A 27,795-nucleotide genomic window follows, 5' to 3' on the forward strand; every position below is an offset into this window, starting at 1 on the left:
GCTCTGCTCTGAGGCTTTGCAAAGATGCACCAACGCAAACAAACAAACATGCTTTTAAAGTCTCAAACATTGAACTCAGAAAAAGAGGAGAACAGAACCACAGACTGATGTAGTGTGTTTGGCACCTGTTTAAACCCTGGCGCAGGCATGCTGTTTGCACTGGAGGAATGAGAGGGACTTTTGATTGAAGAAGTGTGAAGTTTTAGGGGTAATGGTTCAACCAAGAAGTACAGCACTTACATCAAGAAGCCTCTGTTTTTCACTGCACACATTACTGAAGTGATAATAAGTAACAGGGCAAAAAGAGAGGTTTGACACCTTTTACCTGTAAATCACTTCAGGCAGTCACTACCTCTTTCCATCTCTGCGACACAGACAGGTTGTTGCTGTGAATGCCACTCTCGTGCAGCTGTTCTGCCTGTGAATGGTTCCCTGTGCGCTGCTCTCCACTGTTCTCCTGTGAGCTGGCCAGGGGCAACACCCAGTGCTAACGTGCCAGGGGAGGATTTCCAGAGCCTTAACAAGAGCTAAATAAACCAGCCTCCACATCTGGGAGAGCAGCAACACTGGTAAACAGCGGTCTGTACACAAAGCCAGGCCCTTGTTTCCCCTTAATGATGAGGGCCATGGTTTCTGCACTGCTGCCTGTCACACTCACTTAGACTCATCACTGTGCAAGTCACACATATTCAGAAATATTAACTTGCACCTGTACACATGGAAATGGGTTAACGCGTCTGTATTCATTCAGGACTAGTGCTGATTTAAAGTAAGACTAATAAAACGTTTTCTGAAGCAAAGCGATTGACAATATGTGTGTGAGGCGTCTGCTATCGTCTTAATCACTGCTTGTGAAAAAAAGGCTGATTTTGGACCACATACAGTATAAAATGTGTCAATGCACAGATGTGAGGCCAAGCGAGTCTCTCCATTGGCATAATCTGGACTAGAGGACTCCCTGCTGGTGGAGGAGGAGAGCAAACACTAGTGTATTGTAAGTGTATTGGGCATACACAAGTCAGTATATTATAAATAATTGTTACTGTACAGTAGACCATTTGACTGGACAGTCATTCAGATCAATGAGAAACGTACTTTGAAGCATAGCATATGTCTCGTACCATCCAAAATATTAGAATCTGCATTACAACTCAAAGCACTTGTATAAAACTCACCCATCATTGGAGCAGGTCATGAACTCCTCTTTAATCTTTGGATGCCAACAGCCACTATTCAGCATAGCTGTGTGGCCCTGGAAAAGGAAGAAAGTGAAATTCAACCCATTACAAAGCAGAAGCCGATAAAGAGCCGGTGGAAACACAATAGGTGAAATGTCGCCAGGAGGAACCACTTTAGACAACGTGTTATGCAATCTTACAGCTCACACATTATGTGCAGTGACAGCTGTTGGTCCTCATTTATTAAATCTCCAGCCAACATGACTTAGAAAGGGCACCGGTTAAATATTTCTGGGGTGCGTTTCTTTTTTGTGACAATGGATGTTCAGGGTTTCTAGTGGAATCTGTGCAAAGCAACTTAAAGGTCATAAACTACGCAAAGAGAAGTTCCCGGGGAGGAACCAATGATGTTGCCTGAGCTGAAAACCCCTTAAAGAGGCTCTCCCTTGAGGAAGTCTTTTTGGACCTTTAATTTGATCATATTGTAACCTTGACATTGAGCATGTGAACTCTGAGGCAGAGCAGCACGCAGTGTCACGGCTTCAAACAGCTAGCTCCTTCAAGAGTAACCTTTTAGACAAGTCCTCTGCTGGAGTAGTCCTGTGGGGAATTACTCATAACAAATGACTTCAAAGCGGGATAACCCAGAGACAGGCCTGCCAGGTCAGAGAGGAGCACTTCAGACATGACACGTACCGCTTTCTGACAGGATGCTCAAGAAAGCAGAGCCTTGCAAGAGCAGAAGCTGACTGAATAACATCGGTATGTCTGTATCAGAAAGAGGCCCGTCTATTCACCTTCAAATACTTCAAAAAACACCACTTTAATAATGGATTAAAGGGGAACTGCTGTTTAATAGTTGAAAAGGTTTAATAACAGATTGCTTTTCAAAGAGGTTGAAGCTCAAACGGGATGTGAATTACTGCTTCCCTGCTGTGTGCACTAACCTCAAGACAAACACACACGCTTTACTATTGGCTCATTGTTAGGGAAAAGGGGCCGCTACCTCCCTGAACACATTTGATCCTCTTCCTTTAACAGATTAGGTCAACAAATTGCCAAGACTAAAGAGAAGCAGATTGATGTTCGTACTAACAGTGAACTCAAATAGAGCAGGTTGATGACAAATAGCACTAAGAGTGGAAACCTTTGAGATAACAAGAAGCGACCAACTGGGGACAGCAGTAGCATGTTCAGCTTGCTTTCATTACAGAAGCATTTAGCATGGGTTACTGCATTAAGTGCATTTGTAAGGTTTAAGCTAAGGTCATTTGACTCAAAATTGGAACCTCATAGTCAATACATCTATTAAGCAGGTGACGGCAAATTAAACGTGTTCATCTGGATGATATTTATAACAATTCTACATCTTTTATGAAGCAAAAAAGCCAATGATTTTTCTGGTTTCAGATTTTCTGATGACGATTTTGCTCTTTTTCCCTTCCCTGAAGAGTTGGCAATTATTGGATCAAAACAACCAATTTCAAGACATTGGGATCTAGGAAACCGTGCACAAATTATTATTCAAAACAAAATCATGTTATTCCATTGCATGTGCACAAAGTTGTCTGTTTGACAAATCCCTCGGCACACAGCGGGATGAGGTAGAAGGCAAGTAAGTGCCTGTCTGTCAACAGAGGCAGACTGGAAGCAGAGACTTCATTATCACATGAGACACGTCTAATCGACTGGGACACTGTCAGCCGGCCAACACGCATTCTCATTGAAGCAAACTCTCCCATCAGATCCAGATGGGACTGAGCAGGACAAGAATGTAGGACAACCAGGAAAACACTACTTGCAATCAATGGGCCTTCACTTGCTCAAGTAGTTCATATGGCTGGTATAAACTCTGGCTAAATGCACTGCAGATGGCACAGATGGTTAGTGACCACCAATACAGCTTTCTGGATCACAGTAAGACCCCAAACATGGGCAATAATTAGGATCCTCCTTTTTAGAAAGAGAGTACAAGCAAGAGATGGACCACAAGAGTCCTGGATGCATGTGGTGGTCCTCTCCCCCTGATACTGCCTCTGGCTGGTGAATACAATACAGAAAGCAGAGCAGTACATGGAGCACCTTGCTAACATTATGCGCTGGCAGGATCCTCCCTCAGAACATGAGAGCAGCTAGTCTGTGTTTAGAACAAGCAGTCACTCTTGGGCTGCGTATACGCTGTTGCTATAGAATGGAAAACACAAATGTTTGTAACATACTTAAAGCGGCTGGATATATTCAATAATTGTTCACAATAATAATAATCCATGAAATGACACTGAAAACAATAAGTTACCAGAGCTCAGCTATTGCAGAGTGAGTACAATGTTACAATAACCATTTTCAATCCCAGGCTCCTCCAACAATGCAACATAAATATAAATAAGACAAAAAACAAGAACAATTGTGCAAGTGACTAATGTGCAAGTAAATCCAGAAATTATAAAACAATATATATGGAAAATAGAATAGGGTAAAATAAAAACACAATGTAAAATAATTACTGAACAGTGAAATAAAAACTGCTTATTGTAATAATAAGCCGAATTTGGTACTGTACACAGACGAATGCTTTATGTGAAATGATGTCCCAAAACTACAAAAGATGACCCAAGTATAAATAAACACAATGTTACCTTGGTTTTGGCCATGTCCACGATGTACTGGTCTCCCTTCACACACTCCATAACATTGAAGCCATCGCGGTCCAACACCTTGGCCTGTGCATTGCCAGAAACCACCAGGATGACATCACCAGTGTTGCTGTACTGCAGGGACTTGATCTGATGGCTGAGGGGACACACACACACACATTACACACATCTGAGGGAAAGCTAGTTTTTGCATTTCCGTGGTGCTGATAGTTTCTGATAAGTGTCTTGTTTCCCGTTTGCAAGCCATCTGCGAGCTGCGATATTACAAGAGTTCTGCACCAAAACAATGTTATACAAGGAGCTCTTTAATCATAAAGGGTTCAGAAACCAAACCAAATACAGATATGTGTAGCTATAGGAACAAACAACACAACATCTGATGTACATGTGATGAAGGGTCTCTTTGATCAACCACACGCGACAGACAGTCACACACAACAACTGAGCAGTGATGGAACATAAGGGCATTTTCAGCCAAGACATGGAAACCCATTACACACATATTGTGGTTCTTTTGTTTTTTACATTTTAGAAATATGCATGTCATTGTACAATGCACGGCACGGCATACAATGGAGGACACACGCAACAATCTGGACTACTTAACCAGAGTGGGAGCAATTGAGGTCAGTAGTAGTCAAATAGCATTAACACAGCAGGGGGCAGCTAGGGCGCCAATATTTACATACACTAAGCAAAACGCTCCATAGCTAAAATGAAAGGGAGGGTAACACCAGTGCTGTTTTTAATTGGGGGGCTTTGGCTTCTTCAAAGCCTCTATACAGAACCAAATGCTAATTTGAATTTTTGTTTTAGTCTGACTAAGCTTGTTGGCTTTTTGGGTCAGAAACGAGGAACACTGGACCTCAGCAGCACAGCTTTCTATTCGAGACCAGCTTGTTAGTAAACCAAACAGACTACTCGATCACATTGTAATCAAATGAAATGTAGCGTAAACGTCTGTTAATAAGGGGAAACCTGCTCCAGCTCAGCCCACTGGTTCCCAAAAACAAAAAAAAGAATGTAATCTTTGATGATGGCTTCAGTGGAAGACAGAATAAACACACACACGCACACACATCTCCACCATCTGCTTCTGAAAGGCTCATTTTGAATGAAACGAGAGGATGTCACATGGTGAACACAAGGCTCGATGAAGCTTAACAAATGTGTGTGTTTGTGCATGTGCTTACACTTTGGCACAGGGAGTTTAATGGATGTTTGCGTGAAACTAATTAACCACATGTTAGGCAACTGTGTTGATGTTCCACATTGTTCCCAGAAAATTGACTCACCACTCACAGGGCTGGAGGGATCTGAAGGCCTGCAGAGCCTGGTCCATCCCAGCAAAGTCCCAGAAGCGCACATCGTAGTCGTAACCACCGGTAACCAGACGGGCTCCAGAGGGGTCTAAGGCAAGGGCCGATACCTGAGGAGACAATATGCTTACATTTAAAAATGAAGAAATTATCTGTATGATTAAGAGGCCTCCCGACCGTAGAAGGTCAAAATAATTGACAGTTTAGTCATACTCCTCTGAAAAAGGCAGCAAGCCAAATATTTAAAGTCTTGTGTCATATTCAAATTATTCAGATGTGAAATGTTTTAAAACTGCAATAGAGTTCAGGATGTGGATACCAGAATTGCTTTACACTGAAGACATGGAGAATTCAAAACTATATGTTTCCTCACTGCTACAAAATATCAAGGAAAACAGACGCGATGCCAATGCTATTGCTGAAAATCAGGAAAAAGCGAAGGAACATTGGCTAAAAAAACCCAATAACTGAAAACGATCTCCAGATGTTTTGACGTGTGCATCATTTGAATAAATGTGGTGCTAATTACAACCCACTTACGATGAATATAGACCTTCTTATTCTTCTTCCCAACAGAGCGTCACTGAATCAATTTCCACACATAAGCAATAATCACTGGGTGCTGAAAGAAGTCCTTACCGTCCTGGTGCCGTGCTGCAGAGTGATCTCGTGGGTGTCTGGAATCTTCTTCACTGGATTCTAATGAGGAAAGTTGAGATGAATCATAAGGGAACAGTACAAAAACTGACTCAATAAGGTGTGTAATTATAGTTGTTAGCATTTCATTCCAGGTTTCAATTACACATGATATTTTAACTGGAATAGCCTGTATGGCTAGACATTCTGGAATCACCATCAAAGGACTCACTGGGAACAGTCAATCTGTTGAATTGAAAAGGTTAGGATCTGAGCTATTCACTCGTAACCTAAGACAATTACTTCCCATATCTTGAATTTAAGATGCTGATATGTTTCGAGTGGAACATACATTTTTGAAACAAAGAAAACAGAGGGGAACCCCTAAGAGACAATGTTCAGTTACAAACAGTATGAAAGTAGGTGTCTCATGTTGTAGTGTAACACTGCCAAATGAATACATTTCATTGTGCTGCCATCTAGCGGTGAAGCTTCAATATTACACTGTCTGGGTTTATCGGTACTTTGAATGACCTAAGCAACAGTTATGATCTTAGTAGCACTTGTGCTTTTCCTTCTATGAGAAGTAAAAATGTCTACAGAAAAGAAAGACCTGTGTAAAGCTGCAGGAAGAGAGATTGAATGTTTGAACAGGACAAATAAAAACTAAAAGGAAATAACAAGGAAATATTGAACACTGACTACTGTTAAGTGGGTTATTTCCAACCTACATCATCATCATCTTGTCCCTCCTCGTCGTCATCATCGTCATCATCATCATCACTCTGAGCCGTGCTGCCTGATGGACCAGGAACTCGGGAACGTTCGTCATCATCTTCCTCGGCTTTGTATTGGGGAGGCAGCGGAGGACCAATAAGCTCAGAGTCTGAGTCCGAGTCAGACCCACTGTCACTGCTGCTGTCACTCTCCTGTTTTCTCCTGAAGAAACATTATATCCTTTCATTTCCAAATGTCTAATATGCTTGACCTACAGACAGGTTAACTACATCTGACAGTTCTCAATAAGAACGATCAAACTAAAATCCCTGGTTACCTGGAAGCGGCCGCTGCAAGTTTGTCTCTCTGGGTGTGGGCTGATGGCTTTACTGATTTGGAGCTTTCCCCTTTCTCCCCCATCTCTTCAACCTTCTGCCGCTCCTCTGAGGAAGCAAAAATGACCTGGTTGTAGCATAGGGTTATAAGCACCTTCACGAAAGAGTGAACAGCTTGCAATGTTGGTAAACGTACCTAATACACGCTGAGTCCTCTCAATGGCTGTGCGACGTGTCGATTCAAAAATGGCATCAAGGTCAAATGTGCGGGCCTTCTTACCTGGATGGATGAAATGACAGCTTGTTTGAACACTAACTGACGCATATTGTCAGTGCATTATAGAATGAATTAAGTAAACATCTAAAGTTATTGTCCATTTGTGCTTGACTGTACCAAACCCAGAGAATCCCATGACAGATGCCATTTCTCCATCACCACTCATATCGTCAGATGCTGCAGAAGAGGCAAGAACATTAATCAATACTGTGTTATCTTGTTTATCGTGGAAACTATGTTAACAATTGGTTTTTTTCACATGACATTTGAAAAATAGAATACAGCTCTCTCGGTGTTATTATATCCACACGTATGTTCGCATAGTCCATTGCAGAGGATTTAGTTTACAGGCAGACACTTGGATATCTGGCGTCATCGCAAGATTGAATTGAACTGTTGTTGCAAATAATAAATACAAGCCTTTATCGACCTAGATAGGAGTACCAAAACAAGTTAAAGCTCCACCGTTTACACAAACGTGCTTAGAATATAACGTTCAAAGACGTCAGCTAAGGTTAACAATACTGTAACATTTGAGCATGAATGACACGTTAATATTTATCAATGGTTAGAGTGCCAATTATTTCTCGTTTGAAATACAATAGCAGCTTTTCTGGAAATGTAAAGCTGCACTAGCTAACGTTACAGTTAGCTTTTGAATAAGATGGTGGAAATTGGTTAACATCATAGAAGAGAATAAGCTAACACACAAGCTAGCAAGACCAGAAGCGATGCGATTCTTTCACATAGCCTACTTGGCGTAATGTAGCTAGCTGATACATGTCAAACAACTTGGAAGTACAGCCCAATATGCCTGCACATACATGCAAGATATTTAAAATGAATAAACAACACTGAAAGACGTGTAAGAACAAAACGTTGTTACCTTCATCCACTTTGTTGGGGTCCATGTTTTCAAATACAACGGTCACCTTTGCCCTCCGGAAGTTCTTCTTCTACTACTACTACTACTTCTTCTTCTTCTTCTTCTGCGCTACTTGCGGCACCGCTGAGAGGTCGTTGCTGGAACTACAGTCTGGAATCATTCTCTTTAGATACAATGGTGCGTGAGCATGTTTTAAACCTTTAGAGATGATAAAGTGCTATACTGTTTACATTTTGTATAGTTTAAATATACACAAGACTGATAACAAGCATAGGATATATCTTATGTAGGAAACGTTTAGAGATCCACAGCAACATCTAGTTTATTAAAAGGCAATAAAACAACTCAATAATCTGTGTGCCCAAATACTTTATTTAGTATGAGGAAAAATTCCACAACATTTCTTCTGATTGTCTCTAGCATTGGGCAAGTGTCTATTAATACAACTTTGCAATTGTGAGATAACATGAGCTATTATTCGAAAACTGTCACAATAAATCACTCTATTTCTGTCACAATAAATCGCTCTATTTCCCCAATGCACAATATCTCTTAAGAAAAGGCAATATTCAATATAGGCTCTATATACCTACCCAAATATTTCTCTCTCTCTTTAGGGCACAGACAAGAATTACAACAATACAGGAAACATCTTCAAATGCTTGAAGCCAGATATTTAATAGTCATGTCTATACAAAAATAAATTATAAATATAGAAAAACATACACAAAAATAGCACAAACCTACAACTTCAAGAAGACAACTATTAAAATGACAGTGCAACAAATATTCTATTGCAAATAATATGTTATCGATTTTTTATACTTTATCAATAAAATAAATATTCTTTGACTGATTTATTATCACTGCTGATCATATCTAATTTAATAAACATATATACATTGTAATTGTCATGCTATAAAATGAATTGCTGTATATTCAATAGGAAAATACAATCTTGAAGTGTGTGTACAGCAATATAGTATCCATTGAAGTGTCCTTGTGGTTTGTTTCTCCTTTCCATGAGACCCTCGAGCTCAAGCGTTCTCTGCAGCCACCATCCTCTCGATAGCTGCCCAGTCTATTTTGCTGAGGGTGCTGCCGGCGCTCTCAGAAAGGTTGTCCAGCCAGTCCATCGCAAAATCACCAGCTGTCGCACCATTCTCCTGCTCATCCACCAGTCCAGCCAAAACCTAAGTAGTGTACAAAAATGAAGGAAACAACCTCATCTATCAAAGAAGACATACACGTATGACTTTGTTCCATCTACAGCGGTTACACTCGTCACAGATATATGCTAATATCTGATTAATGAGATCCTTACCATGTCTGACTCTTCGTTTTCTAGCAGTCTATTGGTTTGGGAAGTTGGCCCCCTAAGGTTCTCCTCTTCCCTCCTCGTCTGCTCCCTCAGGATCCCTCTGCCTACAGCAGCCCCTCTTGAAGGACCTTTGTTTGGCCCCGTCTTCCTCTGTTGTCCGACAGGCCGCTCCTCACTCTGGCTAACTGTAGGCAGTTTAGTGTTGCTCTTTGTGTGTGTGAGCATGCCCCGTCTGGTCACCTGAGACAGACGGTCCTTTGGCAGAGAAGTGACTGATACGAAACACACAACATAAACCAGTTTAATATTATAGTTTTTACAATAGAGAAAAAATACAGACAATTAAGTTAGTAAGCTTTTCCTCTTTTACCTGGTCTATGTAGTCCTAGTCTCCTGCGGTAATCCTCTGAATATCGTTCCTGATTCTCAGCAGTCCATGGACGAACCGGGGGTTGGGATTGACCTGACTTAAGACTTACTTTATCATTAGCAGACACACTGTGAGCCCTAAAAGCAGATAGACACGTTATCACTAGGTCATCCAGATGTTAACAATCAACAGGTTTGGGTTTGTGCTGAATCTGATCATCGTTGAATAATGAATGTTTAATGGTGTGTCCAAAAGCTAGATCAAAGTACAATTATTCTTTAATGAGACGAGATCCTGGTCAGATTACTGTTACCTGTGAGTGCTACCAGGGGCTGGAGCAGAGTTGGGTCTTGTACTGAAAAGCACTGGTAATCCTCCAGTCTGAGAAGCAGTGCGTAGGGTTACAGTGCTGCTGGGAATGTCACTGACTAGAGAACAGGCTTCATGGGCCCTTTGATTGAATCGCTTCAGAAGCTCAAATCTATATGAAATGAAATGGAAATAACAGTTAGGCACATGGATGTTTCTTGTCCACAGACAATGTTACCCGGTACATACTTTTCTTTTTCCTCTCTGGTTCTCCAATTTGTCGCTTGATTCTTCTTTGTTGATTTCTGAAAAGTGGATATATTTTTAAAATAACATACAATAGAATACAAGAGCAAGTAAAGAGCTTCGCATATCTTACCAGTGCTCCTGAGTTAGGAAAAGGTTTGTGCTCCCTCTCCCTTAGGCTCTCTCTGTGTTTTTGATAAACAGCCAGGTTTTCCCTCTGTTTCCTCCTCATCCAGATCCGCAGCTCTCTCCTCTCGTCCTCTGGAAGGACACGTTTCTGCGACATCCAGCTACTTTGCTGCTGGTCCAGCCTGCTAGGGATTACTTTTTTAGCTTAATGATACATTAAAGTTGTTAAGGTAGACATTTGGACACCACTGAATTGTAGGTACCATACCTGCTGTGGAGTGCATACTTTGAATGGGACCAGTCCAGGTCAGACGGGGATAAATACCCCTCCCTCACCAACTCGTCTAACATTTCTGCTGTATCGGATAACCCGGTCTGACCCAGATCCTCGTCGGCCAATCTAGACACGGACAGGTAGAGGGCAGGGTATTGTGTAAAGGAGGAATAACCGAGCGGTAAGCACATCCACGATAGATAGTGAGTTATAACATGGTTAAGATTGACTTAAACCTACAGAGAAGATATTCCGGACACGTCAGTCAGCTGATCTTTCCTTTCTGATGGAGCAACACAAACAGATGAAACCTTTAACAGTTTGACTCTACTGAGAAAAGAATCATGTATTTGACAATACAAAAATAAAGAAGTATTTGTATTCATCAACTCAAAAGGCAGTTTTGTTTGCCACTATGCGAGCCACTTAGGGTACTAAGTGTTTAGGGAATGTCTGATTAGAATGCATCTTTACTTGGAGAAGTGTGAAGGTTGGAAGGAAACCAGGAGTCATTATGAAGCACACTTTCTTCCTCCTCTTCACTTGCATTTGGTTCAATTAAAGTGTCCAGTCGTGGTAACCATGCTGTTAGAGACGGAGTATAAACCACAGAGTTTATAGTGTTTGATTTTCCAACAATACAACAGGGTTATACTGTATATTACTTTATCAAACCTTTACATTTGTTAGAATTTACAATGTCATTTAAAATTCAATGCGGCTTTGGCTAAGATTGCAGATGAATAGTTGTAGGTCTTACCTTCCCGTGGGACAGCCAGTCGGACAGTTTTTTTAACTGCCGTGGTAGTCTTCACATCAGGAGCAAGATTTTCAATGGTGTTCACCAGCTACACAAAGAACGATATAATACATATAGTTCTCAGCATTTATAGACAATTAATTGCGTGTCATGATAATTAACGTAGGATCAATAATAACATGCTTATGTACCATCCTGGAGTTTGAAAAGTCCTTCTCCAGACAGTCTGCGATGTTCTGTAGAGCAGCCAGCTGGGCGTCCAGCTCTGACAGGCGCGAGGAGAACTGGACTGCAGGAGTGGGGGGCGAGGCACTGTGAGGGCCAACACTCTGGGTCCTTAGAGCTCGACAGATTTCAGAGTCAGACTGATCCACCATGTGTTGTGGAGAGAATCTCTCTGGATCCCTACTGGGCTCAATGTGGCCGAGTGACAGAGACTCCTCAGGGATATCTAGAGGTACAGTACAACATACATTAGGATCAAACTTTCAAGATGATGTGATTGTAATCAGTATATAGTATATTAGAAAAATAGAAAACACCTGTGTGAGATCTCCAGTTGAAATCCTCTGGAAGTGTGTATAAGGGTTGTGGATCAGCAGCAGCACCACTCCTTAAAACAGAAGTTGCAAGTACATGAAGATCAGCAGAAGTAGGTGAAGGAGGACGGACTGAAGGAACATCGTGTCCCAGGCTGAGACAGGGAGGCAGGTCCTGATGCATGGCTCTGTCTTCTAGATCCAAGACACTTATGAACTGGCGGCCATCTGTGCCCTAGGAGACAAGGAAAGAAACAGGCAGTGAATATGAAATACACATTAATGAAAGTAACAGGTGCGCTAACAACATGAACGATAAACGGGAAGTCACTGTATGATAAAACATGCTACCTTTATGTACCTTTATGTAAGTACACAAGTTAGAGATCAGAAGTTACCAAGTTTGATTAATTTGAAACACAGGAAAGCAGGCATAAATGTAATATGTGTTGAATTTAGTACATAGCTTAGGTAACTGCAATGAAGGAAACGGAGTCTAAAAAGCACCATTCATAGACACTTCTAGGTCTACGTTGTATATGTGGCCTCTTACCAGATTCCTCTCTGGCTCCTGCGGGGTCTCCTCTGTTTCTTGAGAAAAGTGCTTTTTGCCAAACTTCTGATTCCCTGAAGTTTGTGCTGGATGCAAAAAAAATCAAATGTTGCGTATCTTTCTATTAAATTTGTGACAAAAAAAGGAAGTGTTATATCTTTGTAGCTAGAGTTTTACTTAATTCACTCACGTTTAGGGCTACCAGTAGTTACAGATGCTGACACGGCTTTATCCACAAGTGCAGGAGGACAATCTGAAAAATAAAAAAATACTTTACTTGGGTACATTCTAGGTTTAGGAAACATACGTTTGAAACAAACCAGGTAGAGCAGAGAAACCCAATGTATGTTACTACTCATGAACACTTCCTGTCAACTTCAAATACAAGCAACAACTGTGTAATTACATTCCTGCTGTGCAACAACAATTTAAACGTAAACACTATACAAACACAACCAGAACTCTACCTGGATCTGTGTTTGTGAACGCATCATGGCACTCTGGGGGATTTTTACACGTGGAAGCAAAAGCATGGAGCTCAGCTGAAGTGGATTCGGCCCTGTCCAATAATCTTCGACCTGTCAGCAGAGTATCAAAGGACCCTGGGAGTTCAAGTGAAACAGAAAAAGAACAACAGATCAATCCTGAGCTTTTGAAACAGTAGAAGAGAGCACAGAGACACTTGGTTTGACTGCAATTCATCAGAATGGGATCAGCGCCAAACCGTTATTATAAGTTAGGAGGAGGGTGCTGTTTATTGATGTAGCAGGAAAGTGAAATTATGTATTTAACACTAACCAAATTGAGCAAAATTGGCAACATCCTGCCCGGTTGTGATGTCTTCTGCAGCTTGAGGCTCTTCCCGTACAGGCTCCTTTGTTGGCTGGAGATATAACAATACCAACAAAAGATAGTAGAATGACACTTAAGCCTTGGTAGTAGGGCTGCTCGATTATGGCAAAAATCATAAACTCGATAATTTGGGTCAATAATTGTAATTGCGATTATTAAATGCGATTATTCATTGACTTTGAAAACATCAATTTATTGGAGAAAAAAAAAGTGAACAGTATGTTTTTAACAGTTGATTACCCTGAACTTTAAGTGTAATTCAACTGAAAAACCATACAAATTATTTAAAATAAATAAATAAATAATCGTTTTATTTCGATTACGTTGTTTTCGTAATCGTCGCAAGCCAAAATCGTAATCGCGATTAAAATACGATTAATTGAGCAGCCCTACTTGGTAGTAGCGCAAAATACTTCTTACTAGGATTAATACCTCTAGTGTAGGGATGATAGACTCTTCTGGTCTGAACGTGACCTCTGCTTGTCTTGCCATCCCCGCCTTCTCCTCTCTCCTTTTATCCCTAAAAAACAGCACCCAGTGTGTCAAGTGAGTAAAATCAGTATGATAAAAAAAATACGTCAACAACGTGAAAATGAATATGTGATTGCCTCTTGCTGGAGTTAGAGTAAGGAGAAGTGGTCGCCCTTCTTTCTGTCGGTTGTTCCACTCTGAGCAACCGCAGTCGAGCTTCTGCAGGAGTCTGCCTCCCGAACGCCAAACTCGTCAACTCCTCCATGGACATGAGACGGATCGTTGGGGCTGAAGGGGCTGCCTCGTGAAACATCTGTGGCAAAGACATCTGTTTATAAACCAAAAAGGCACAATTGAATTATACCCAATTTCTTGAAACAATGACGGTATTGCTTACCCTTTGTGGTCCAGAATCTATGTGCAGGAGCTTGATCATAGGTGCTTGTCCCATAGGAGCTACCATAAGAGACGCAGGCCTGGAGTAAGAGGGTATGGGGAGTTTGGGGAACGTAGTGTTGTTTTGTGGAGGAGGCTGAACGCGCAGCAGACGAAGGCCCTGCATCGGAGCAGGTGCGTGAGCTGGCAAAGCGGGAGGAAGTAGAGGGAACCCTTCCCTTACCCTCTCTGATGTCTCTCTCATCGGTTGAGAGCCCCTGTGAGTTGGATCATGTGGAGGATTAAAGCCGAGGTGTCTTTTTGGAGCTGAGGTGGATTGGTTATATTCTTCAGGTTTATGGGACTCTATAGTTGCAGGGTGTTGGTGAGGGGCATTCTGTTGGGGCAATGAAGGGGGGTTGAGCTGGAGTAACTTCAAGCCAAGGAAATGTGGAGCAGGATCACTTTGAATGCTAGGTGGCAACACAGGTGCAATGGGAATAGCATGACTTGTGTCAGTAGTGGCTAGAAGCCCCTGTGAGGTCGGGATTAACCTCCTGCTTTCCCCAAACTGGATTTCTGGTGACGCCGCCTGCACAGAGAGTGGCTGCATTTCCTAAATAAAAAAACAGTTAAAAGCTGGGTTTCACTTGTGTTTATGTATTGCTTACAGACGTGCAATATGTCACAATTTAACAGAAAACATACCTGATAGCTTACACCTGCACCATTAGCAGCAGATGGTAGATTCCCGTTGATGTGATTCTGGCCTCCTGCGTGGGAGGTTTTCCCTGAGCTCTGTATGGCAGGCTGTTCTGCAAGAATACATGCAGGAGCCTGACTGAACTGAAGGTTGTTGGATCCTGAACTTGGCACATGTGGCTGGGTCTGAGGTGGCACTGAAATGGGGGTTTGAAGGGGTAAGGCATTTGGTTGAGGGATGGCATTGGTGGCATAAGATGGTGGAACATTAGGGTGTGAGAAGTTCACGTTAGACTGGGCCAAAGAAGAGCTCTGCTGGGCAAGTTGGAGGTTAGAAAACGTAACACCCAAAACCTCCGTTAGGCTCATGTAGTGAATATGCTGTAAGAAAGAACGTTGGATCAGAATCAAAACTAGTAGTCAGTGAAGTCAAAAACTATCCTTTTGGTTTTCTTACCTGAACCAGTCTGAATAAATCTTCCCCCAGACGCTGTCGCATTGGCGAAATCTGATTGAATAATGGCTGATCGGGGGCGGTGGGCTCTGCAGGGGGTGCACCAGCTGTGGAGCTTTGAGGTTGAAGGCTTGGAGGATCCACAGGTGTGTTGGGGAGCAGCACTCCAGTCGAGCCTGAAGGCTGTGCATCGGCCACTGCCTCAGGCTGCACAGTAGGAACGGCTTGGGGCTCTTCGTGTGGGGGGGCTTCCAGGCTTATAGCTTGACTAGGGCTTGAACAACAAACAAGGCTGATGTCAACAGGGAACAGCAGGGATTGTGTTTTATTCAGTTTTTATAATTTCACAGTGTGGTGTTCAAGAAGTCAAATCGAAAATAATTCTGCAACCTTCTGCTAATACTTACTACAGCAGTGTTTCTTAAACTTGTTCATACCAAGGACCACTTAACCAATAAAAAAACACTCGCGGACCACCTAACTCCACAAATATCCCAAAACACATCGTTCTTCTAGAACAGATTATAAATCGCCTGGAAATGATACAAACAAGTGGCAACATGTGTGACGAAGGTGTTGCCCTGGGGTTTATCATGCAATAGAAAGTGAAACGTAAGCTCGTTCCATTGCGGAGATATTCCCGCGAGAGTGCGGAAAACTTAAATGTATTTATTTATTTCAAATGTGAAATGTTACCAATATACTCACGGACCACTAGGGGAAGTACTACAGTGATGGATTTTCTAAAATGAAAATGAAACACCTAAAAGAAAACTTGTGTAATTCCTAAGTGAACAAGTTTACTGAACAAACTCACAGAGATGCAGAGCTGGACACGTCTTCTGAGAGGTCCAAGTCAGCAAGCTTTAAACTCTGCAACAAACAAAACAACAGTTCTTTGTGTGTTCTGACAGTGGTGATATATACAGTATATGAAGAACGGGAAAGCTGATTGGTACCGTTTCAGGTGTGCAGATGTGTCCGGAGATGCTCTGATTGGAAACAGAGGACGACACAGCCAAGCCCTCACTGTCACTTTTGCTTTTGTCTAGAAATATCAACACATCAATTCATATACTGTTTTTTTAAGGGTCTGCATCACAGAGACTTTGATGAACCAATAAAACGTCTACCTTCTTTTTCAGGTGTAACGTCTAAGTCATCAAGACATAGTTGTTGTGAACTTGATTGTATCTGCTGAGCATCAAAGGTTTGTTGGTTGTGGTCATTAGGGAAAGTCAGGTCGTCTGTGCGAGAACCACTGCAAGGAAACAAATAACATATAAATACAATAGGTTATTCACATTTACAGTCAAATGTACAGTTACTGTTTATATGAAGCAAAAGTCAAATGAAGAATAAGTAAATACAAAACAATTGCCTATTAACATGAATATGATTAACTGTATAAACTAAAGGACACGTGTACTGGTTGATTTCATTGTCTAATAAACCATTGGGAACTTACATGGACATTTCTCCGTGCTGTATATTGTGATCAAGACCAATGATGGGAGTGTGGGCAGATCCCGGGTAGCCCGTATCAACACTGCTCTCTCTCTCCAGATGCCCCTCAGGGTGCAGCACAGGGGAAACGGTCCATCGTGTCTCTGGAACTTGGATGTGGGCACTGTAGCGGTCAGTCCCGAGTAGAGCGTTGTATCTGAGCTCCAGCAGGTTGAGTGACGTGAGCACAGCGGCCGCAGAGGCTTTGACTCGCATCACTACTCCTTCATCCGCTGTGCCTCCATCCGCTCCTCCCCTATCTTTCTTCTTTTTGCCATGATGTCCCAGAAGCGCCCTCCTATCAGCCCAGCGTACCATCCACTCCAGCAGCCGGCCCAGCTCTGGAAACTGGGCTTCCAGTTTAGGACCAAGGCCCTGCTGCAGTTCAATGACAGTCTCCACAAAGGTTGATGAGCCAAATATGGAGCTCTGTGAAGGCTGCTCCGGGGGGAATACACTTCGCACAGGGCTGGTTTCAGAACCAAAGAGCCCTCCCTTCATCCTCTGGCCTACAGTACCCTGCCTTCTGAGGCCAAACAAACCTTTCTGCCTGGGAGGAGAGCTGACAGAAGCTCTGGATGCGGGAGCTTCACTCCAGACGGAGGGCTCCGGTGTTGCACTTTGTCTCACAGGCTTGTAGCAGCTGCCAGCTCTGAACACAGGAGGGTCATTACCCAAGTGTTTCCGCGCTGCATGGTGCACATCTCTTTGACGGCGGTGAATAGTTGTGAGCACATCGAATGAGAGGGAATGCAACTCTCTCTCCCGCAGCTGGGAGGAGAAGCCCTTTAACAAAGGAAGTTCACCAGCTGAGTCCCCATCATCCTTCTCTAGCACGTAGCTGAGGAAGAGCTCCAGGAAATTAAGGTACTCGTCATCTTCAAGCTCAAACTCCCAGGTGCCGACCACTGGCAGAGGGGGCTGCTCGTTCTCCGTGGCAACGCCCGGCTGACCCTCCTCACGAATGACACTTTCGATTTGAACAGCTGTCTTCTTTGCATGTTTTCTGTCTTTTACCTTCTTGGCTTTTTTGCCCCTGAAAACAGCACCACAGAGCACAAGATAAGCCACAACATAGATGCATGATATCACCGTGTAATGGTAGAGCTACGATCCCCCTCTAGCTACCTTAACTCAGGAGAGATGGCTTCAGACGTATCCACTGTGTCTCCATCGCTGTACACTGGAGGGAACCCACAGTCAGTTAGAGTGCTGGTGCTCAGACTGGTACCCAGAGACAGTTGCCTCAACACGGCCATCCCATGTTTGCTTCCCCTGTCCTCCACCTCCTCCTCCTTCTCCCACAGGTGGAGCTCAGGTGGTGCCAGGTGCCTCCTCAAACGCCCCAGATGCTTTCTCCTCAGCCTGGATTTGTCTTGAATCACGATCATCATCAACTCGTTCTCCTCCGCTTGTTCCCCATCTAGAGAACACACAGAAAAATGTAGAGTGACATTTATAAGTAATGATGTTTATTATGATGTCATGGTAACAAGTAACAACATCATCCTACATTCTAATGTAGCATTGACAATGATAAGTTAGCATATAGTGTTTATATATACAAAGTAGTACTCAAAGCACAAAGACTGGTGTTTGACCCGGCTTAAAGAGCATCATTATTATTTGGCTTCAAGTATATTCTTTATAATTTCTCATAGTTACAAAATAAAGTACAAATGATACAATGTAGCCATCAGATACGTTTAAGCAACGTTAGGATAAATAAGTCAACGTAATAAAAACTGCATGCCAACAGTTGAAGTGCTATATGATGCTTTAAAGCCACTTGTTCAATGAGCAAAGGTTTCCATACCAAGGACATTGCATCGCCTCAGTCTCTGCAGCTGGGAGTTATACTTTTCTCTCAGAGCCACTCTCACAGACTCTTCCTCCTCTGGGAAAGCGCGCACCAAAGTGTCTGCCACCTAAGAAGAAGAAGAAGAAGAGGCAAGGATAAGACATTGGGTCTCATGAAAGGCGCTAAGCTATTATTATTATCAAGGTTCATACACTTTTTCACCAATGATTTTCAATGACTTTTCCATGACTTCTCCATGACCTTTACCTAATTTTCCATGACCAAAAACATTACTCTTTCTCAGCGGTACCACTGAACATTTTTATTTTAACATGGAACAGGAAAATAAGGTCTGAAACATGTTGTGCCTATCTAAAATAAATCCAATAGTAGGCTTACTAGCTTCTACACGCCACAACTAATATCTCTCACCAGCAAAATACCTCGTCAGTTAAATGCCATTTTACGTTTCATTACTATACGATACAGTATTTATTATCATTATAGTATTAGCATTTTGAATTTCCATGACTTTTCCAGGTTTTTAATGACCGTAAGAACCCTGTATTATGTACTCACTCAGGGTCAGTCTGTTAAACTTATGAAAGTAAAGGCAACACATTACCAGGGAAAGAGGAGGAAGTTCAGACACAAGGCTGAGCAGAAGGTCCTGGAGGATCTCCTCAGCGTTGAGGAAGCAGGAGAAAGGCAGGAAGCGACCGGCCCAGCGCAGAGCATCGATGCAGGTTGATCTCACGTCTGAATCGCCAGGGGTCTGAGGGGTACAAGTACACACATTATAGGGCCTCTATGGCTGAGAATAACTTCCATAACGATGTCACACAATCAAATGGACTACCTGCTCATCTCTACCCTGCTGTCTGGCGGCCTGATACTTCCTGCAGGAAATGGAGAGCTGGTCCCTGACATGAAGCATCCAGCACAAACCACACAGCTCCCTGAAACAGACTTGTTGGAAAAATAAAGTTGATAAGTAATACGCGACAGTAGATTATAGATTAGATATCCACCATTTACTATGTAAGATTTCTTACTAATAGTTTGAATAGTGTCGGGGTCAAGGCGACCATCTTTGTTAGGCCCCCGTTTGAAGAATCCACTTCGGGTGACAAACTTCATCAGGCCTTCTGGGAAAGCCTTTTCTTCTTCCTTAGCTGATGGATAGGCGTACTTCTTCTTGATCTGAAAACAAAAGTTATAGTAATGCTTCAATTAGAGAGTGTAGTAACAAAGATTTGGCGTTTCCTCAGGTTAAAAGTGTCTTATCGAACAAACTTGTAATGCAATGCATGAAAGTGCAACAAAGAATATCAGCTTTGTCAGCCTCACCTACGGAACTTGTCTTTTTCTTATTGAACCAGATGTTCTTTTTAAAAACGAGAAAGTACCTTGTGTAGTACATGTCTGGCACGGCGCAGATCTCTGATGTACCACTGGGCAGCAGGATGACAACAACGAGCAGATCTCAGAAGTAACAGTAATCTTTGGAGAACTCCAGACACTTTGTGACGGGATGCAACTTCTGCAAACTGCCCTATTGTCCCAACTGGGTCCTAAGCATGAGACACAGACAACATTTCATCAGAGAATTCATACATGTATGTAAACAAACGGTATGAAATGTTTTTTGTTATGTACCTGTGTGTTGGGGGAAGGCTGAGGGCAATAGAGTGGGGGGGAAGGCAGATACAGTCCACTTGGCACCAACATTGGCAGGCAGGAACACAGCTCTTTGGCTGTCTCCAGCAGGGAAGACAAGGGGGAAGACAACACATTCACTCCAGCCATGACTGAAGCCTTCAGAATCTCCTGGATGGAAACCTGTAATAAGTCCCAGTCTTCTCCTTCAGAGGGGTCTAGTCAAATGAGACAAATCCAAGGTTAAAATCCAAGGAGTTCAATATGAATTATTTTCATCTTATCACTTTTCAGGTCTCACCCACCTGTGAAGCTCTTGTCGCCATATCTATCCGTGGACTCTTGGGAGTCAGACATGCGTAGAAGACACTCCAACTCAACCTGAAAAATGCTTTCTGGTTCTAAAGCAGCCGGGAGGTGCAGCTCTCTCCTCCTGAGCCTGTCATAAAAGATATAACTGAGATGGTAAAAGATCTAATAAAAATGATCTTTACATTTCATTCACCGCTCAAATAAATGGAATGCCTTCACACTGACCGGGTGAAGTCAAAGTGGCCGGTGCAGTAATTGGTATAGGCCAGGCTCAGAGAGGCCGCTGCCTTCCAGTCCCCAAGATGATCAGCTAACCACACGGTCTCAGGAAGCAGACCCCCGAGCAGCAGCAGGTCCTGGGCGTAGTCTACTGTCCACACCTCTGACAGGTGCTGCTGACGCACTGCTCTTGACACCTCTCCCTGGCACAGTGGCACCAAGCGCTCCACACCAGGGGCTGAGAAAGGGTCATACTGAGTTACATAAAGATAGAAAACAGCACTAAAACTGTTTTTAACTGACAAATGATTTTTAACAAAAACTCACCATGAGGTAGATGAAGTGGAGGCAGAACGGCCACATGGTGAGGAGGCAGGATGCAGAGGGGTTGGTTTGTGAAGTAAGAAGCCATGAATCTCCCCAGGGTCTGAACCACAGCACAAGCTGCATCACTGTGAAGGTCTGCAGGCAGCCATGGGCAAGGGAGAGAGTCTGCGGCAAGACAAAAAGGCAGATGATCAATTATTACTATCACTGACTAAAGCTACTGTGAATTTAGTATGGGGTTTGAGGCTGGGAAGATCAATGATTTTAAAAACAGCCGTCCTAAGGAGAGAAAGACTTCAAGGTATGAGGTTACATCAAACTATTAATCATCATGGATAAAGACCCTACTTTCAAGCACCTGAGTGAATACATTTGTTGCAGACTGATAAGTGACAAAGGGATCAATAACTCTTCTTGTCCCAAGCCTTTTCAGTGTGACAAAGCTTACTCAAAGGCCAGTATGACATGTCATAGATTTTTTTTATTCACTTGTATGTTCAGTTTAATTTCCATTAAGTGACTCACACGTGACATTTCTCAAAGAGTAATTATTGCCCATGGCTGACCTGTTTCCCAGGTCACGTTGTCCCTCTGGTGTCCGGTCCTGTTCAGGATCAGACGGGCCATGTGGTCCCCCAACTCCTGAGCTTCTCTCAGATGGTACAGGGATAAGAGACTGTACAGGAGTGCCAGACAAAGCCGGGTCTCCTTGAAGACGCTACGATCACAGTCTAACAAAACGACACGTAATTATTTAATACATTGTAAGGGAAACTTCTGCAGCAATGGAGAGTCAGGACTCCGAGAGACACGAGGAGAGTTGGAGCTTTGATGTCAAACAATGATAGTTTATTGCAAGGATACGGCCGGAGAATTCATATCACAAGTCACAGCAGCAAAAGGTTCTGACTGCACGGGTGGGTTGTCATGTCAATTCTGATCAGCCTCGCATCTTGGTAGAACTTTTAACTAGTTTACAGAAAGTTAATGAGCATATTGGGGGAGGCGTAAACATCTGGAGACACAGGAGATGTCTCTCACATCTGTGGAGCTTAGAAAGCCAGCGTTCTCACAGTCGTAAACTCCCCTATCAGGCCATAAAACTGACCCTTAAGTGCTGGAGCACATTCCTTAAAGGAGATAACAGAATATTGGTTGGTTATTAACGTCAACAGGCAATAAGGTTAAATATCTAGGAGTAAAGACAGAATTATTCCCTCACATACATGATATTACGAGTTCATACTGAATGTGAACACGTGCTGTATGTTAGTGAAAAAAAAATGAAGGAAGAAGTTCTTACTTTTGTTACTCTCCTCACAAATTTGAAACCGCAACGTTTCAGCACTTTTTGGGTACGAGCCACACAGGAAAAGATGTTCGCCTGGAGATACAACAACAATCATTATTTAGACGTCACCCAGAGGCTATTTACGGTCCTGAAGCTGGTGCCTTGCTCATAGTTGTATGAATAGTAATTGTGCTATTACAGACCTGTGTAACTCAGCAGTGCAGGACCCTCCTCTAGCCTCTCTCCTGTGGCCTGCAGAGCTGTTTGGATCCGGGACATGATGACAGACAACTGTTGCTGTTCCTCCTCCCAGCCATCCCAGCCCTCACAGCTCTTTAGTTCTTCTGTATACTGCTGGGAGATCTTGTAGACCCACTGCCACACTCCAAACAATCTAGCCAAAAAAATTAAAACACCAACCTTGTTTGACATCCAATCTTATATCCCAGCTAAAATGATATGCAATGATTTTTTTTTAAAAACACATAATTGACTACTTGCTCAAAAAAAGCCAGAGATGGTGCGTACCTGCTGGATGGCCGCTGGGGAACAGGTCGGGCCTGATGTACAAAACTGGATTTCCCTTCCCTGTCATCCTGTAACAGAGGCACATAGTGTACATCTGAGGGCCAGAGCTTGGAGAGAGGTCCCTTCTCCGCAGAACACCAGACAGTTCTTTGCTCTAGGCTGTAGGCGTGATCAAGCGAATCAGAGACCAGCCCCAGGATACGCAGGACTGATGATAGACCGTGAGATGATAACTGACAGTGACCGGTCAGGTGTGACTCAGGTTGAGGGCTCAGCAGGAGGCGTACCAGACGTTTACTGAGCTCTACCACCAGCCCCAGGCAGCAAGGCCCATCTGAGTGAGGGCTATCCCAGGGAAGAAAAGATAGAAGAGCTTTGAGAAGGTTCAAAAGGCAAACTGAAATACTCTTTTCCCCTGTGTGGCCCACTGGGCGAGGGGTCAGGTGGAGTAAAGCAGCAAATCGCACCACACAGTAGAGCGTGTGCTTCAGCAGACGAGTTCTGTTTTCCACAGCGTTTCCTAGAGACATGCCAAAAGCCCAAGCTGTCAACAGCTTAGTCTGGATTTTCCCAAGTTCTCGATGAAGAAGAGATGTCTTTCTCTCCGTTTCTTCAAAGTCTTCTTCAAAATCTGGGTTAGTAACAAGTCCAGTCTGTGTGTCCAGGGCGTGGAGTGTGTCAAACATTGAGGCAAACTCCAGACGGCCGCCATCCTCCATGTGAGAACCAGCAGGAGGGCCATCTACATCAGAGTCATCTTCAAAGAAAGTCTAGGAAACCACAAAAAAAAGATAGCTAACAAACATAAATCAACTAATAAAGCACCTGTTATACATTTGTACTCAAGGTAATCACATGCATGTAGTCATTTTCACCGTAAGCAGGCACATAAAGACACTCCTGATGAGAGATCATACCTTTATGTAAATGTGGCCTGTCTGTGTGCTGTATAAAGCCTACACTAAACTCAGAATATGAAGCAATACATTTCTTTCTATGTTCTTCAACCCACCTGTACTCTTTCCAGAAGCTCCGTGGTACCACCTAATGTCCCCTGATCCTGCAGGAAAAGTGGCAAAGTGGATCCGTCTGTTGCTACAGAAACCACAGAGTCTGCGGTGTTGGGCCCACGTGTGAGAAGGCTGCTGTCAACATTCAGACAAGATACAGACTCCAACCATGCCCTCACATGAATCTGAAGAAACAAAAATGAAGAAGAGTGTTGTCAAGAGTAAACAAAGTACATAAAAAGATGAAGCTGAGGAAGATGCCGGTTCCCACTTCAACAATCCCCTGGTTCACCTGTGATTTCTCCAGTATCCGGCTGGCCTTCTCGAGGTCCTTGCTTGTGTCGTTCAGAAGTGTTTTCAGCAACAGGGCAGGAGTAGGCTTATCTAGCGCCCTCATAACTGTGGCCATGTAGCCATCAGACACAATGAGGTACAACAGCCGTGGATGCCAGGTGACAGAATAGCGCTGCCTCAGGACATCCCGCACCGACAGGCTAGAGCTGGACAGAGAGGCGTCCTCCCTCCCTGCAGACATTGGTGCCCTGCAGAGGGAACAGATCGAAAGTGTTCATCACAGACATTCAATTAGTGATGTTGAATTAAAGGTGGGGAAGGTCATTTTGGAGAAACCAGCTCGAGTGCGCTAGAATGAGGGCACCAGATAAGTTTGTGCACAGATGGAAGGCTGACAAGCAGGTAGGCCATCCAGTTATTTTAGCCGGGCCGGCTAAAATGATTGGTCGTGCTTTTTACAGTACTACGGCTTCCACAGATTACCTTTTAATTTTTTTTGGGATTTTTTTTTTTTATGGATTTTTTGTCAAAGCACTTTTGCTATCGGGATGTTAAGAGCATTCCATGGAATATAACAACAAGTGTATCTCGAGCTACAAAAAAAAGATATAAGGACAAAACATAAAACAGGGGGCAGAAATGGAAGTGTTACATTGCTAACTATCAACTTTGATAATAAAATAATTGTGAAAGGAAAATACAAAAGCTTTTGTTTGAGATTCTCTTTGATATCATGGTAAACTCAATATTGATAGATTGAGATATGAGAATTCAGAATACAGAACATACACACAAGCAAATCAACCAAGACAGGCAAAATGTATTTAATGTGTACCGGTAAGTGACGAGAGGGTGCAGTGGTAGGAAGTGTGCAGGTCCAAAGTCCACATTGCAACCGCAGCTTGCTAGAGTGAGAAGCCCCCCGAGGCGAGCTAACATCAGGAGGGAGCCTCTCTTCAGAACACAGGCCAGGAAAAGACCGCCTGGTGACCAGCTCACACTGCCCACCCAGTAGGACCTGAAGAAGATAAAGTACATTTTTGAGTATAATCACACTATACATCAAAGATGTTCAGTAAAGTTATAATGACAGATGGCATTTAGGTAATGCAACACCCCTGGCATTCTTTATACAACTGTACAGACACACTGTCAACACTACTGTGAATATACTTTACAACATCCATCACTACCCATTTGTATTTAGGCATACTGTACCTTATGTACTTAGAAGGGATCTCCATTTTCTTGCTTCCACATCCTCCAAGGCTACTTGATATTGAGACAAAATTCTGTGTGCTCACAAAGAGCACCTGCGTGGCCTGCATTCAACAAGAGAATATATCAATCTTAATTCACATATCCTGGAACAAAACATATATATTACAAAATGTGTGGGAAAGAATAAGATAGACAGGTTACCTTAGGCTGTCTCTGATTCAGGACAATGGCTAACAGGCTGCCATCTGGGGAGAAGGCTGGCACCAACGCCCCTCTGGACTTCACTGGGTGGCAGGGAGGGGTGAGACGAGACATGGGGTATGTCTCGGTCGCCCACTTTATGCTGTATCGCACAGAACTACAAAAAGAAATGTGTGCTTTTAACCACTGTAATACCCAATGAGAGTCCTGTCTGCTACATAGACCTGTTCACTCACCCTACTCTCAGGTTGGCCTCTTCCCACTGAATCTTCAGGTAGGTGAGGATTAGCTTCTTCCCAGATGTGAAAGCAAAAGCTGCTAAGCAGGCATCCCCTATAACCTAAGATTGGAGATACAATTCATTGTTAGGCCTATAGAAAATCAAATGTTGTCATGAATTAAAACATGAGACAAAATACAATACGTTCATAACTAAGACAGACCTCTGATTTGACGAAGATGGTGTGTACAGATGCTTCCTTGTCTTGTGAAGAAGGCAGAATGGAGTCTTCTAGGGGCTGTATATGTGCCCAGTGTCCCCTGACTGTGCCATCTCGTACTCCTGTCAAATCCCTGACATCCACACACTCCCACAGGAACACTTGCCCTGTTATGGATACCAGGAGCACACGCATCCCATCCCCTGAAACCCGGAGAGACAATCGTGTGGCATTGCCTGTGAAAAAATAAACACAAGGATCGAAGATTTACCATTTCATTTAAATGGAATCAGGATACTCAACGATCAGCCAAAGGTAAAATACTAAACATCATCTTATTAACCCACATCAGTTGCATCCCTTCTTAAATTCAGGATTAAATGTGGAAGCAAATGTAACATTTTGCATATCAGGTCAGTGCACCCTCCCACATCTTCCAAGTGAAGCGAAGTATGTTATCGACTCACAGTATGGAGGATTCATATGTACATGTACAAATAATGTACCATCCTACCTTGAACAGCAGTTATCATTTGAACTACTTCAGGGACTGCTGCAGCCGTCTTCAACAAGTCTTTATCCCTGTTCCACAGAAACAGCTCTCCTGAGACCAAAAGTCCACAAAGCCACATACCTACAAACAAAAACAATAAGAGACTTGTAATTTATTTTCACAATGGATAGGTGACGATAGGTGATGTATTTTGCCTTGAGTTTACACATTTTACTCACCACTGTGGGATGAAGCCATTGTCACCACACTGTTGAGTAAAGGATGGAGTTTAGGAGTCCTCTTCTTGGTGCGACCAGACACCATGTTGATCTCACTGATCCGCTTGTCATCCAACAGGAACACAGACTCCTTCTCCTGATGAGGGACATGACACAGGTTCATTTTCTCCTCATGTTGATATTGAGTGACTCTGACTGAAATGCTTGACTGTCCTCACCTTCCCAAGCCAACAGAAGCGCGGCCATGGTTTCTTTCGTTTGATGCTGGATGACAAAACAACCTCCAACTTCAGCTCCATGTTTTAAAGACAGCATCAGGTATTCCTCTTGATTGGTCCTCAGAAAGGGCTTGTTGTGCTTACAGGATTCTCCTTTACAAGCAAGACAATAAAGCTATTGGTTAGCTGACAAGCAACATTTGTATTTACTGCAATGTAATCATTCAAAATTAGCCACGTTTCTAGTAAGAAATACCACTCCCAAATGTACAATGTAACCGTTATACGTTTGCAGCAATGGGTGTTATGTACTGGCAATGGTTCGGTGTTTATAGCTAATGTTATCAGATGTTTGAAGCAACAAAAACATCACCATGGTCAACCATAACGTTAACTAGCATTAGCCACCTAGCTAAATGTGTTTACTGCGCGGAGCATTATTTGGTACCGATACAATCCTTACCTGAGCACTTTAACTACATTTGCCATGGTCAACTGTTTTAATGGTCACAATATTGTGTTGCAAAATAACAATTAAACTATTTTATTACGTGTTATCCCGTAACTTATCATGATATATTTCGAAACTCCCTCCGCTTCAATAGCCAGAATTATTTCCCATGATCCTCTTGGAGGAAGCTGCAACGCGTTGCCGTAGGAACGTAATAGTGCCTTCTGT

General features: G+C 43.0%; 2 protein-coding genes across 7 annotated transcripts in view; both read right to left on the reverse strand.

Moving 5' to 3' along the window:
• Positions 1-8,111, reverse strand: part of LOC117541388 (WD repeat-containing protein 70) — a 43,265-nt gene extending 35,154 nt beyond the window's left edge. Inside the window, exons 1-9 of the mRNA XM_034208532.1 lie at positions 8,003-8,111; positions 7,234-7,293; positions 7,036-7,119; positions 6,842-6,947; positions 6,519-6,726; positions 5,791-5,850; positions 5,128-5,261; positions 3,815-3,968; positions 1,176-1,252 (exon numbers count right to left, since the gene is read on the reverse strand). Of these exons, the coding sequence (XP_034064423.1) occupies positions 1,176-1,252; positions 3,815-3,968; positions 5,128-5,261; positions 5,791-5,850; positions 6,519-6,726; positions 6,842-6,947; positions 7,036-7,119; positions 7,234-7,293; positions 8,003-8,027 (908 nt within the window). The 5' untranslated portion in view covers positions 8,028-8,111. The remainder of the gene's footprint in view (positions 1-1,175; positions 1,253-3,814; positions 3,969-5,127; positions 5,262-5,790; positions 5,851-6,518; positions 6,727-6,841; positions 6,948-7,035; positions 7,120-7,233; positions 7,294-8,002) is intronic.
• A 243-nt stretch (positions 8,112-8,354) lies between these two features.
• On the reverse strand, positions 8,355-27,730 carry cplane1 (ciliogenesis and planar polarity effector 1). Of its 6 annotated transcripts, none has more exons than XM_034208530.1 (50): positions 27,580-27,730; positions 27,117-27,269; positions 26,899-27,034; positions 26,681-26,800; positions 26,170-26,402; positions 25,963-26,066; positions 25,727-25,883; positions 25,523-25,626; positions 25,140-25,322; positions 24,303-24,552; positions 24,013-24,195; positions 23,001-23,770; positions 22,676-22,866; positions 22,485-22,565; positions 21,748-21,912; positions 21,182-21,346; positions 20,861-21,092; positions 20,629-20,762; positions 20,324-20,541; positions 20,074-20,238; positions 19,720-19,867; positions 19,524-19,633; positions 19,290-19,439; positions 18,680-18,791; positions 17,992-18,286; positions 16,826-17,899; positions 16,491-16,618; positions 16,317-16,405; positions 16,175-16,230; positions 15,361-15,631; positions 14,910-15,284; positions 14,224-14,817; positions 13,964-14,139; positions 13,788-13,875; positions 13,302-13,404; positions 12,971-13,105; positions 12,694-12,756; positions 12,504-12,589; positions 11,954-12,185; positions 11,603-11,862; positions 11,412-11,499; positions 11,126-11,236; positions 10,892-10,934; positions 10,646-10,777; positions 10,382-10,562; positions 10,252-10,307; positions 10,007-10,174; positions 9,694-9,830; positions 9,327-9,595; positions 8,355-9,195 (listed from the first exon to the last, which is right to left on the reverse strand). In XM_034208530.1, the coding sequence occupies exons 2-50, from the start codon at positions 27,195-27,197 to the stop codon at positions 9,040-9,042; spliced, it is 9,558 nt and encodes a 3,185-aa protein (XP_034064421.1). In that variant the 5' UTR covers positions 27,198-27,269; positions 27,580-27,730; the 3' UTR covers positions 8,355-9,039. The 6 variants fall into 6 exon arrangements, with proteins under 6 accessions (XP_034064421.1, XP_034064420.1, XP_034064419.1 ...); XM_034208529.1 differs by having other exon boundaries at positions 13,302-13,386; positions 20,629-20,780; XM_034208528.1 differs by having other exon boundaries at positions 10,382-10,559; positions 20,629-20,780.
• Positions 27,731-27,795: the final 65 nt, after the last annotated feature.

The sequence above is a fragment of the Gymnodraco acuticeps genome, unplaced genomic scaffold, assembly GCF_902827175.1.
Source record: "Gymnodraco acuticeps unplaced genomic scaffold, fGymAcu1.1, whole genome shotgun sequence".
Classification (NCBI taxonomy): domain Eukaryota; kingdom Metazoa; phylum Chordata; class Actinopteri; order Perciformes; family Bathydraconidae; genus Gymnodraco; species Gymnodraco acuticeps.

Excerpts from the sequence above, each read along its gene's own strand:
- cplane1 (XM_034208526.1), bottom strand. The coding sequence starts at position 27,197 with ATGGAGCTGAAGTTGGAGGTTGTTTTGTCATCCAGCATCAAACGAAAG. Across the intron at positions 21,347-21,747 it reads CAACGTGACCTGGGAAACAG|ACTCTCTCCCTTGCCCATGG; the intron begins GTCAGCCATGGG and ends GTCTTGCCGCAG. Across the intron at positions 10,778-10,891 it reads GTGTCCGGAATATCTTCTCT|ATTGGCCGACGAGGATCTGG; the intron begins GTAGGTTTAAGT and ends GTCCGTGTCTAG.